General features: G+C 51.7%; 1 protein-coding gene across 1 annotated transcript in view; it reads left to right on the top strand.

Moving 5' to 3' along the window:
- Positions 1–12,237, top strand: part of COL15A1 (collagen type XV alpha 1 chain) — a 120,747-nt gene that overhangs the window by 87,430 nt on the left and 21,080 nt on the right. The window contains exons 22-30 of the mRNA XM_032418409.1: positions 321–356; positions 463–546; positions 1,854–1,919; positions 3,925–3,960; positions 5,889–5,951; positions 8,220–8,288; positions 8,398–8,433; positions 11,290–11,343; positions 11,445–11,504. Of these exons, the coding sequence (XP_032274300.1) occupies positions 321–356; positions 463–546; positions 1,854–1,919; positions 3,925–3,960; positions 5,889–5,951; positions 8,220–8,288; positions 8,398–8,433; positions 11,290–11,343; positions 11,445–11,504 (504 nt within the window). The remainder of the gene's footprint in view (positions 1–320; positions 357–462; positions 547–1,853; positions 1,920–3,924; positions 3,961–5,888; positions 5,952–8,219; positions 8,289–8,397; positions 8,434–11,289; positions 11,344–11,444; positions 11,505–12,237) is intronic.

Consider the following 12,237-nt stretch of genomic DNA (forward strand, 5'->3'; position numbering starts at 1 on the left):
CCGGTCCAGGAGAAAGAGCCTCATAGGGGCAAGCAGCATAGCCCCGTCCGTGGTTAAATAAGACCCTTCCCTATCCTCCAGATGCAGAGGGCTCTGAGATTCAGGGTTAAGAGGACACGCACCCTGTGCTGGGAGAGAGCTTCTGTGGGTGTTCCTTCTTTCTGACTCTGGAAGGGGAATTTGCCCATCATCTTTTACTCCTATTATCTGGGGGCAAAATCCATGTGGGCGCTTAGGGAGAGATGGCAAGATGGGAGGATAGATGGGGAGTAAGCAAAGTGAAGAGAAGAAAACCAAAGAATGTTTGTTTGTTTTACCAGGGTCCCAAAGGAGAAAAAGGAGACCAGGGACCCAAGGTGAGGTTACAGATCTGAGGTGGGGGTGGGGGAAATTTCCAACCAGGTTCTAGGAGCGTTATTCATGTACAGTGAATTTTTTTTCCACTATCACTGTTGTATCCAGGGTGACAGAGGCATGGATGGAGCCAGCATTATGGGACCCCCTGGGCCCAGGGGGCCGCCTGGTCGCATCGAGGTCCTGTCCAGTGTGAGTATCATCCAGGTTGGAGTATGGCTATGTATTTTCTGCCTCTGCTGAAGGAGAGAGAAGGTTGTCCACAACTTCAGGGCCTTCAGGGCTGGTGGGTACACAGAGGGCACATAGCTGGGTTCTGACATTGGAGTTTTCACCTGCCAGCATGCCCTGCGTGTCTGTTCCTACCCCGGTACCACCTCTCTCGCATGGTGCTTCCAGAACATTCCCCTGGTTGGCAGCATTTGCAGTCAAGGGAATGACTATAACAGCTGTAACAGAGAGGCAGAGGAACATAAGTGGGGGAACAAGTAAGGAAGATGTTTTGGGATATGAGAAATTAAGGAAGACTTTCTGGAGGAAGTACCTTTGAGTGGAGACTCGAGAGCTGAGAAGGATCTTACCAGGTAAGTGTGAAGGACGGAACTTCCAGAAGTCAGGTGGCAGGCACACCTGAGCCACAGCTCAGAAGAGAAAACATGAGTGTGTCCAAGGCACAGGGAGCTGATGGCTGTGGAGGGGGTGGAGAGTGATGGAAATTTGTAGAGAAGGCTGGGAGGTGCTTGAGACCAGAGCAAGGTCCCCTTCATGTTAGGGCATCACACTGGTGAAAAACTGTGGCCCTTTGGAGACAAATGATGTCACACTGGTAGATGACAGAAAGATAAAAAGTCCCAAATAACTAGGAAAAAAGGATGACTAGAGTTTAAAAAAAGGGAGGGGGATTTAAAACATCAAGCATGGGTAAGGGTGTGATGAAATAGTTAATCTCATATGCTTTAGCGACAGTGTAAATTGTACGGCCCCTTTAGACAGCTCTTTAGCAATCCCTTAAAACTAAAAATGTCCATACCGCCAGTTCCACGTGGAAGGATGGCCATGCTATAGGGCTGGAGAAAGGAAGTGGAAAAATAATACAGCCTGATGCCTTTTATGTAAAACAGGCACGTGGACACAAGCACAGATGCGCGTGCACACACACACACACACACACACTGCCAACACTGTAAGCTTACTGTGGAGATTGTGTGTGTGTGTGTGCGCACTTAAAAATATAGACGGGTGTTTAAAATTTTAAAAGAGCAGGCATTCACGTATTGTGCAAATTTAAGGTTAACTGAAAGAAGAAGGTGCTACAGCGGCTCAGGGCTGTTTTATAAGAAGTGGGGGAGGGGATGGATGTGTTGGCAGTGAGTTGAGGGTGTTACCATGTCCGCCTGGGTTTTGTCATGCTGCGGTGACTTCAGTTACAGCCTCCACTGCCAGGAGCAGGGGGGGCATGTGCCGCCCTCTGTCTCATTGTCTGTTTTCTTTCTCTTCAGTCCTTGAGCAACGTCACCCATGGGTTCGTGAATCTCTCGGACATCCCTGAGCTCACTGGGCCTCCGGTGCGTATCCATAGCTGCCCTAGAGCGAGGGTCCTACCCAGATGCCCCTGTGGAAATGAAGTTGGGTCGGTTTGGAGCCCTTTTAGCTCCTGAAGCACTGGAGCTAGAATATATCAGAATAGAATGGAAAAAGAACTTTGCATTTCTGAGAAGTTGCTATTACATTAATTTGATCGGGGAGTTTTGTCCAATGCAGTGGAAGCTTCCAGTCTCATGTATCAGAAGTATGTGTCATGGAAATCAGAGAATCATAAGTAACAAACCCATTGATGTCCATGTGACGGCTTTGGCCTGCTTTTCTTAACATGATCTCATTTCATAGAACGGGAAGAGCCTAAAGAGACCTAACCTTGTGCTAATGGGAAAACCAGTGCACAAGGAGAGAACATGACTTGCTTCAGTCTTTCTAGCCCCCTGTTAGGGATCAGGAACACTCAGTGAAGCTACAGTATCTCTGTGAGTGCACAGAGTTGGTCTATGGCACAGCAGGACCTAAGAGGAAGGAAGCTTCTTCCTGCAGTCTGTGCTGTACATCCCCATTGCACCTCCCAGCATCTGCTGGTGACAGCTGGGGAGAGAGGAAAGAGTTCTGAGGAGCCTTGGGGTTCCAGCCCGTCTGCCACACACCCCCTGAGCCTCTGAGCCTGTTCTCTGATAATGCCTCCCCAGCTCTGGGGCAGCTCGTGAGAGGTTGGTGCATGTGGACCTGCTTTGCAAATGGCACACTCTTTGCAAGCCCACATGGAGACTGAGGCTTACGCTTCCACAGCTGGGCAGCCCAGACGTCTTCAGGGGTCACCCACCCCTGCAGTCCCCACTGAGGTTGGCCTGAACCCCCACCACCCATGTCCTGGGGGACCTTGGTGCTCTCCCCGAGGCTTCTGCAGATATCTAGGCTTCTAGAGCCAGTCTTTCCTGCTGGGTGACCTCTGTTGGTGGGTCCTTCCACTGTCTCTTTTGCATTACATCTACTGGGGCTCCCTTTCCTTGATTTCTGGAAAATCACTCAAAACACCCCAGTAATCAACCCCTAAAGCAAACCAGCTGTCAAGCAAAAGTCATCTCACAGGGGGTCTTGGTATTTCCCAAACCATTATAGGTTTAGGGTATTAGGTGGGTTATTACTAAAGCAACGTACAGGCTCAAATCAAAGATTTGGCCTCTCTGTTCTAAGAGTCCCTGGGCCTTGTCTGCCCCCGCCTCTTCTCCCTCTCCCCACCTCTAGAATCCACCTTCCCCGCCAATCCCTGTCCTCCCCTTAGCAAATCCAGGCCCTCAAGGGTCTTTTTCAGTCCTAATGAAGGGCCAGGATTTTCCTACTCAGAGGCCCTTCCCTCCCTGAAGGGACTCAAGTCCTGGCCAGCACCCTCATGCTTTTCCACCCCACTGTATAGATAGGGTATTGAGAAATGTGTTGCTATCCAGTTGTCTCTCTTCATGTATTCTGCCAAACTCACAGACATTTAATGAGTATGTGGGTACCTGAGCCAGCAGGCAGAGCCCTGGCCAATGTGGGAGGGAACCACAGACTCCCTGTATATTCTTCTCTGAGGGAGAAGAACTGAGTGTCACCAGCACGCCCCCACTCCCACTCCCAAATACCTCAGTGCACTCTTTGGGCCCACTCCTCAGAAACGAGGGCGTTATTCTCCAAGAACATGTGTCGAGGTTGACACTGAGTGATTTCACAGAGCAGGAGTCAGCCACTTCAAATGCAGAGTCCTGCCTGGGGGTGGGGTGGGAGGGGGGCCTCTGGGCTCCTGGGCACAATTTCTGGCTCTGTCACTAACTAGCCGTATGACTCTGCACGTTTCCTTCCCCTCCCGGGCCTCGGCATCCTCCTCTACAAACGGATCATGAGATCCCCCCACCTCCCCCACCTCCGCAGGAACATGCTTGGGCCTTTGGGAGGTTCTGGGAGGGGTGGGCCCCTGAGGCACAGTGTTCCTGCTGGCTCTGGAAATGCTATCCCTAACCCGCCTGCTTGGTTTTTGGTATGTCACAGGGTCCGGAGGGCATACCTGGGCTGCCAGGATTTCCAGTAAGTATAATAGACCTTTTCCCTCTGTGCCCTGGATCTGTGTTCATTCTGTTCCTTCCACCTGGAATGCCATTCCCTTTCTGCATGACCAAGCTCTGATGCCATCTTGTGCATGTAACCTGTCCTTGTTGACCTCCACCTGGAGTGATCCTTTCCTCCTCTGAGTCCCATAGGCTTTATTTTCAGCTCTGCTGTGATTCTTTTCTGCCCTGAATAACAGTTATTTGTGTCCTTGTCTTTTTTTCTCGATTTTACTGTGAACAGCTTGTGGAGGTTGGGTCTTATCTCTTTCTCCCACAGTACCAGCAGAAGCCAGAGCCAGTGATTGGCTTTCTATGAACGCAAGTGGATGAGTCAAGCATTTCAGTCTAAGATAGATAGATAGATAGATAGATAGATAGATAGATAGATAGATAGACAGACAGACAGACAGACAGACAGATAGATAGATACGGTCGATACAATCCCAGCAGATCGGTTTCCTGAAGTGAGAAGATGGTAGCGATGGAGGATGGGGGAAGGAGAATCACAGACTAGAAGTCCAACAATCCATAGTCTGTGTGCACACTATTGGGGTTTCCACCGTGGAAGGTGCATATGCATTTCTGTGGAGAAAGTGATCAGTTCTATCTAAAATGTTGAGCATGTGCTGAAGCTCAAGGCTCCAGAGTGAAATCTACATGATTTCTCCAAGACACTACAGCTCCGAAAGGTCCCAATGCCGACAGGCCTATGCACTGTCTCCGGATAAATGAAGGAAATTTATCAAAACTGCGGCATAAATTTATTCTTGATGGTGGAATTATAAGCGATTTTTTTTTCTATTTCTTTCTACTTTTCTGAACTTTTTACATTTTGTAAAAGGAACATATCCGATGATGACACTGAAAATACGTATGAACTAGACCTTAGACACATGAGAGAGAGTGGCAGCCATGGAGGACGCCTCTTCGTTAGGGAAAGAAGAGGCCACACCTCTGAGCTCTGGCCCTGGCTTGGCTGCTAACTGGTGGCATGTTCCAGAATACGTTTTCCTCTAGATGAGTAGTTCTGTGTTCCTGAGGCAGTCTCCAGGGCTACTTTTAGGGAGTAAAGAGGGGCCACAAAGGCAGGTTCCGGTCCCCTGACCTCCAATAAAAAAGCTCCATTTGACATATTTTATATATTGGGTTTTCACTGAAGTCTTGTTTGAAAAAAGGAAAGAAAAGAGCTTCATTGCTAACAAATAATAATAACAAATATTTGAAAGCCACCGCTCTTGTGGGTAACTCACCCTTTAACCCAGCAGAGAGGACAGGCCTAGTGCAAAGCTCCATGGCAGTAAAGCGTGTAAGCCTTTTTGGGGCAGACATCTGGCTATGAGTCATCATCACAGGTATTCAGTGTCTGTTGGAGTTGAGAAGAGGTCACCTCTGGCTGGGTGTGCAGAACTTGGCTCTGTAGAGGGGCGGATGGGCGTTCCTGCAGGGGGAAGGGCATGGGTGGAGGCGCAGAGGGGAAGGCACCTGGTGGGGTGACAGGGAGCAGGGGATGAGGTGCTGAGGCTGGCTGGGCTGGGTTTGGGTGTCAGGCTGGGATGTTTGGATCCTGTCCCATAAATGGTAGGGAGCCAGAGAAGAAGTAGGGGTTACGGAAGGTGGATGGTGGGTGGAGGCCGGCTGCAGGATGGCCTGGAAGGACCCACGGGGCCAGCAGAGGCAGCAGGACCAGGCTGTTTCAGCAGTGCCTGTCGGAGGAAGCCCCAGGCCTGCTCACACTCAGTGTTGTCTACTTTCCACCAGACCACAACTTCATGGCTCATGGTCACTTCCTCCCACCGGTGGAATGACACTCTCTATCCTTGTACTTTTTGAAAAAAAAAATACTTCCATTTGGTTAAGACATTTTCATCTTAACAAGTCACAAAAAAACCTGATGATTCCTTCCAGGGCCCTCGAGGACCAAAAGGTGACACTGGTGTGCCTGGATTTCCAGGACTGAAAGGAGAACAGGTAAGAGGGAGCCAGGTATTGAGTGAGATCATGCTCCAGAATTTGCTAAGAATTTCCAGTTGGCTGAAAGCAGCAGTTAACTTTTTAAAAATTTCTGAGCTATAATTCATATACCACAAAATCCACTCCTTAAAGGATTGTAAAGTCCAGTGACTTTTAGTATATTCACAAGGTTGTGCAACCATCACCACTACCGAATTCTTGGACATTTTCATGCCAAGAAGAAACTCCATAGTTATTAGCAGTCACTCCCCAGCTATTAACTTTTCTAATTTCCATGGTCCTCCAAGATGTAGGTGGGCCATGGGTGGAGAAATTGATTCTCATCACAGTTTTGGAAAAGAACCCAATGTGCCTTGAATGTTGTTGTGACATGTGCTGTGCTTTGTCTAACCACCTGTTGGGCACCCCCGTTAGAGTGTGCGTTCCCCGAGGGCAGGCCACATGCCAATTTCTTTTCTATACTTCCAGTGCTTAGCATAGGTCCTGGTACACAGATCGCACCCAAGGCATTTATTGGATGAAAGAATATATAATTAATAAGTACAATGAATGCTAATATTTAGAAATTATAAGCTGGGCATTCTGCATTTGGATGGCAGTCTTGGTCCAAAAGCTTTGGAATAAATACTTAGCATGCAAAGCATGTCCTTGGAGCTCCCAGGACACTGAACGGACCTTTATACCCTTCCACATTTGCCTCTTAGAATTAACTCCCCAGTTGGTTTTTATAGATAAGGCGGAGAGTGACATCCTTACACAGATTGCAATGACTGGGGACTGGGTCATTAATTCATCTGTCCCTTTGTGTACTCATCCGTCGTATATCCGTTCCCTGGGGTGTGCCAGCCAGTTTCCCAGAGTAGGCACTAGGGACATAGAAGTAACATAGGAGGAGCAGACGTGCAATTAGCCAACAGGAAGTATGGCCACTGCTGTGCTGGAGGTCTGTGGGAGCCAGTAGGAGCAGCCCCGGAGCCTGCCTTGAGAGTCTCGGAGGGTGGGTGTGTCTTCAAGAGGAGGGAGCATTACGCTTCTCTCTTTTCTCCTCCCCCACCATTTCACCCTGGCCCCCCAACAGAGGCTCCAGCGTGTGTTGGACCACAGTCTTGGGGGGAGGGGTGCAGTGTGCTGGGGGTCTAAGTTTGGTGCCACATGGGGTGATGTCTTGGGATGCTTCTGGCTGCCTTGGGCCTTTGGCAAGCAGCTGCTCTGGCTTGGGAGGAGGCCTGGTCAAGCAAGAGTGGTTCTTGCCTTAAACACAGTTTCTAGCGAGACCTACATGCCATCGCCCTAACCTCCTGCCATCTTGAAAACTGGGATGCGCGCCCAGCCAGCTATGCTCCAGCCCTCACGGCAAACACACTTTCTCTTGCTCTGCGTCTAACGCTTTTGTGCTTGTCCTTCTCGCTGCGGCCGTGCTCAGGACTGCCGTCCCTCACCAGCGGAGCGGTAAGGTCCGAATATGAGGTGCGGCCTTAGGGGGACGGACGGAAGACGCTGTCCCGGCTGCTTCTGGCCCCGTGGAAGGGAGACTTCAGTGGGGCCCAGCCCAGCCCCCAGGGGCCAGCGCTGAGGTTCCGAGCCAGAGCCTCGGAATGATACGGAGGGTTCCTCCACCTGGGCTTCTCAGTGCACAAATACCTTCTTGGAAGCTTCCTGGGATAAGTAGATGGCTCTGCTGAGGACAGGATTGGGGGCAGGATTTGCCACCAGTCTACCATCTCCCCAGTTCCCCAGCATCTGAGATAACTTTGCCCTGATCAGGCTTGCACAGGATCCTGGAGTTAGGGGACAAAGTTCCACATGGAGACACAAGGCCTCTGTGTTGAGAGAGGCTTCTGGTGTTCATACCTTTGTCTCTTTACCAGTTGCAGAGGTTTTAACAAGAATAAGGATTGTTAGGAAAGCCAGCCACCAAATAAATTAGGAGCCAGAGGTTCTCAGAGGGGTGCCGTGTAGCAAGAGGTGGGGAGGGCCTCGTCAGGCTGGCTCCTAGAGGGTAGGGGGTGAGGATGCAGATCTGTCAGCAGCAGGAGCCCTGGGGGGGGGGGGGGCTTGCAGGACCCCTGCCTGGTCCTGTGGTGTATGGAGGGGGATGACCCAGAGGGCACCCCCCAAGGAGGCTGCTGCAGTTCTCTCTCCAGTGACAGAGGATGGGGCTGGAGGGGCGGGGGTGGGGCTGCAGGACTGCGGGGGCCGAGGGAGGCTCCAGATGAGGCAGTGAGGACGGGCCCCCACTTCATCGAAAGGTTCTCTGAATTGCAGGGCGAGAAGGGAGAGCCAGGTGCCATCCTGACAGGGGACATTCCTCTGGAACGGCTGCAGGGGAAAAAGGTAATCATGTCACCAGACCCTGAAGGCACACATCTGCGTCACCATCCCATGTTTGTTCCTGCCGCAGGCTGTGTCCCTCTGAATGACAAGTTCTGTCTCCCTGCTTTAGGGTGAACCTGGAGTGCACGGAGCCCCGGGACCAATGGTAAGCCAGAGCATCTCTCAGCCGGGTCTGGCCGGGGGCTGAAGGGTTTATCATACTTTGGCTCCGTTAGACTGAGTTGTCCCGGTTGTGAAAATAGAAAGGATGTGGCAAGATGCGTGTGGATTAGGGTAGGCTGATTGTAATGAAGTAAAAGTCTCACTGGCTTAACAGAGAAGCAGCTTGTTTCTCAGTCCCGCAAGCCCACGGTGGTGGTTCCTCGGCGGGCATCTCCCCTCCCAGCAGTGACTCAGGAACCCAGGATGCTTCCGTCCTGTGACTCCATCTGGTGGCTTCGAGGCCACACTGGCATCTTCCAGCGGGCAGGCTGAGGCTGGGGCAGGGTGGGGGGGAAGAGGTCATGGAAGATGATGAACATTACCTTTAGCACATTCTACGGGCCAGAAAGAACTCAGATGCCACAGGGGGGAGGATGGGGGGGGGACGCGCAAATGTGTGGTTGAGCTGTGTGCCCAGGAAGGCGAGGAGCCCCGGATGGTGCTGCACGTGCCCAGGTACCCCGTGCTTGCCCGTGCTTGCCAGCTGAGGACCCATTGCCCCGGGAGCCCCTCGGAGGAGTCCCGGAGAGTCTCTCTGCTTTTTCGGCTCCTTTGTCATGAGGCCTTGAGCGAGTCTACTTCTGTCTGGGCTTCTGTAAGGTGAAGGTATTGAATTAGTACTAGATGATATCATAGGGCCCTTCTCACCTTACTTGCTCTAGGAATCTGTAACCCAGTTGGGCTGCTGAATGGTTTTGTAAGCTACCAGTTCTCTCCAGAATGAACTATAAACCTCTCTTGTCTTGTCGTTCCCCCCCCCCGACAAAGAACAAGAAAATTCAGGTGTAGGACACCCACTGTGTCTCAGACGCACTGATACCTCACGCCATCTCATTTCATCCTTAGCACTCTGAGAGGTGAATATCAGAATCCCCATTTTAGAGACCAGGACACCAAGGTCAAAGAGAGTGAGGAGCTTGCCCATTGTCACACAGCTTGTAAGTGGTGCACTGGGGATTTAACCAAGCCTGTCAGACTCTGTGTCCAGGGTTTTCCGACTGCCTCCAGGAAACATTTCTTTGGAAGCATTTTGGTCTGGAGATTTGCACACAGGGTTTGTTTGGTTGAAGCCGGACCCCAGGCCTGGGGAGAAAGGACCTCACAGATGTATACATGTCTTTGGTGAATGAATGGCCCATAACCTCCAAGGTGCATCCTTCAAAGGACCTTCTGAGGCCTTTGGTCCTCTATGTCAGGCAGAATGGATGGCCTGCAGGGGAGAAACTGTGGGTTAAGGCAGACTGGGGGAGTATTGTGTTAACCACTGGTTAATCACTAGCATCCAGTCCCATGGGAAGTAGCGGTAGTTAGCAATGGTGGCCAGCAGGCCGCTGCAGATGGCCACTTCAGTCGTTCCTGCTGAAGCCCAGTGTGTGCCCAGCTTGCCAGGTACAGACAGTAAGGGAGCACCTGCTCCTAATTTGCATAAAGGTGCCATATAGGGCAGCTGTGGCCCTCCTGACCAGTACAGCCTACACTTCCTTTACAAATTCCCTAGAGCCATGTTACTCGTGGCTCATGGATCAGCAGCATCAGCATCACCTGGGAGCTTGTCAGAACTGCAGAGCCTTAGGCCCCACCCTGGGTTTGCATTGTGACAAGATCCCAGGTGATGCCCATACACACTAATGTTTGAGAAGCTCTGCACTGAACATACCACCAAGTGGCCCGTGTCCTGTGATTCCTTCTGTTCTTGCTTTTCTTGCATTAGGAGTAATGTGGGCTGGGTCTTTTATGTACAGAGCCTGTTTCCACTCAGCTTTATTTGCCATTTTCCAGGGCATGGCCATGTATGTTAATGCAGCAGGATGAAGGGACTTGGCTTAAACTAGTCATTCCCTTGGGAGATAGGGCAGACCCAGCTACAGAAGTAGGAGCATGCAGACTGGAGGGAGAACTTTTCTGGGAAGAGATCGTGTGCATTGTATGTATCTCAGATGCCAGAAGGCGTGAGGGTTCCTGCAGGAGATTGGAACAGGGCAGTGTTTCTAGAAGCATGAAGACATAGAAAGCCACCATTGGGATGAATAAGGGTCCACAGGTCAAGGACTCCTCTGGAGAAGTGGGGTGCCAGACCAAGACTCTGGTCCTGAGAGACAGGTAGGAGCAAGGCAGAAGCCCAATTCTGGAGCAGGTTCTCGGGCTGGGCTGCCATGAGGGGTGAGGCAGGTCTGCATTATTCCAGTTGGAGACAGGGAGAGTCCTGGGACATAAGACCTAGAGCAAAGGTCCAGCTTCTTTTTTTTTTTTTTAAGATTTTTATTTATTTATTTGTCAGAGAAAGAGAGAGAGCACAAGCAGGGGGAGTGGCAGGCAGAGGGAGAAGCAGGTTCCCCACTGAGCAAGGAGCCCCATGCGGGACTTGATCTCAGTCAGGACCCTGGGATCATGACCGGAGCCGAAGGCAGACGCTTAACCGGCTGAGCCACCCAGGCATCCCAAAGGTCCAGCTTCTAAGCTACCCCAGCACCCTGCTACCTGGGGGCTGAGGCCCTGAACTACTGACCTCTTGCTCCTTTGTTAGCCCTGACTGAGAGGGTGGGGTCCGGAGTCTGGGGTGGGGCAGAGCCGGCAGGAGCGCCTGGGGAGGTAAGGGGTGGAACAGGTGGTCCCAGCCAAGAGCAGAGGGGTTGGGAGACAAGGTGGCAGGCAGGTGGATACTTCATAATTGCCTGTTGTCCTCCTTCCTCCCCTCAGTGATTCATCCTCACCCCTGCTCGTGATGTCAGGCCAGTGTCTCCCATCGCCTTGGCCCTTGACTTTCTGTTCTTTTCTAATCTGGTAATTGTTTTGCCTCTAGGGGCCCAAAGGACCGCCGGGACACAAAGGAGAGTTTGGCCTTCCCGGACGACCTGTAGGTGTTGGTGTTCCTCAGACTGGACGTGAGGGGCGGACATGTGGGCCGGGCTAGTGGCTGGGCAGTGGGTTTACTAAGGCATCACGTGTGGGTTTCAGGGTCGCCCGGGACTGAATGGCCTCAAGGGCGCCAAAGGAGACCGAGGGATCATGATGCCGGTGAGTGACATGACCACTGCCCCAACCCCGCACTCCCCGGGGACAGAGCCCTGAGTCCAGTGCCCAGAGGAGGACCGAGAGAGTGCCAGGTCCAGCGAGTGGGGCTTGCAGACAGCATCTTTAGGAATGTTTTTCTCCTTCCTCCATTGCCACTTCCAAAGATCCTCCAGCCCATCGCCCTCCTCCAGCTCACTCTCAGGAGGGCCCCTGTCACTGAAAGCACCTTAGTGGAACATAAGCTTCCTTGTCCAGACCCAAAAGGGAGGGTGGGAGAAAGCAGTCCGGGTGTAGTCAGGAAATCTGGTCTCAAATCCCAGTCTTCTGGCCCTGGGGTAATATCCCGTCTTCCATCCGTACCCAGTCCCAGGGATTTCGCACATCCCTAGGGGCTCAGGACACGTTTGTGAGTGCATTTCAAAGGTAGGTCAGCTACTTAGGCCGAGCCTCACAAGATGGCAGACACTGGAGACATCCGCAGGTTCCAGGATCTACAATAAGGAAGCGAATGTTTATTGAGCACCTACTATGTACCAGACTCTCTGCGAAGTCTGCTTTCGTTTGGGCTACACTGTCTCTCCTTTGTATGTCCAGAAATCCGAAATGCAGTTTTCCCGAAGCTTGTGGGGACTGGCTCACACTCGTCAAGCCCGCTGCAGCTGCTCGGAAAAGCAGACACTCATGCCTTCACTTAGGGTAATGAGTGTGGCTTCTGAGCAGGCCAGACTCCTCGTGC

This window comes from Phoca vitulina, unplaced genomic scaffold, assembly GCF_004348235.1.
Source record: "Phoca vitulina isolate PV1807 unplaced genomic scaffold, GSC_HSeal_1.0 scaffold21, whole genome shotgun sequence".
Lineage (NCBI taxonomy): Eukaryota > Metazoa > Chordata > Mammalia > Carnivora > Phocidae > Phoca > Phoca vitulina.